We start from the raw sequence: 434 nt of genomic DNA, 5'->3' as shown, positions 1-434 counted from the left end.
GGAAATACGGCTTCATCTACAAGACGCATCTGTTCGGGCGGCCCACGGTGCGGGTGATGGGAGCGGACAACGTGCGGCGCATTTTGCTCGGAGAGCACCGGCTGGGGTCGGTCCACTGGCCCGCGTCAGTGCGCACCATCCTGGGTTCTGGGTGCCTCTCTAACCTGCACGATTCCTCGCACAAGCAGCGCAAGAAGGTGAGGGAGGGGTGGCGGCGCCTGGACAGGAAGTGGGACCCGATTCGAGTAAGGGGTTCGGGCAGATAGGTGCTGGGCGAGCGCCAGCTGCGTAAGGCATCGGCTGGGACCCTCTCAAACCCGGTGTAGCTTTCCCAGCCAGGAAGTGCCTTGGGTCTGGTGGGGTTGTAGATGTCTAGGAGACCCTGGAAGGCAAGAGGGGCGGGTGGGGCCGGGCTTTAATACTCTTCCCTCCTC

The 434-nt window shown here is 63.1% G+C and overlaps 1 protein-coding gene across 1 annotated transcript in view; it reads left to right on the top strand.

Moving 5' to 3' along the window:
* Positions 1 to 434, top strand: part of LOC104990220 (cytochrome P450 26A1) — a 3,543-nt gene that overhangs the window by 490 nt on the left and 2,619 nt on the right. Inside the window, exon 2 of the mRNA XM_010842217.1 lies at positions 1 to 197. This exon is cut by the window's left edge and continues 17 nt beyond it. Within this exon, the coding sequence (XP_010840519.1) occupies positions 1 to 197 (197 nt within the window). The remainder of the gene's footprint in view (positions 198 to 434) is intronic.

This window comes from Bison bison, unplaced genomic scaffold (genome assembly GCF_000754665.1).
Source record: "Bison bison bison isolate TAMUID 2011002044 unplaced genomic scaffold, Bison_UMD1.0 scf7180017864172, whole genome shotgun sequence".
NCBI classification, from domain to species: domain Eukaryota; kingdom Metazoa; phylum Chordata; class Mammalia; order Artiodactyla; family Bovidae; genus Bison; species Bison bison.
This window is presented reverse-complemented; position numbering and strand designations above follow the sequence as displayed.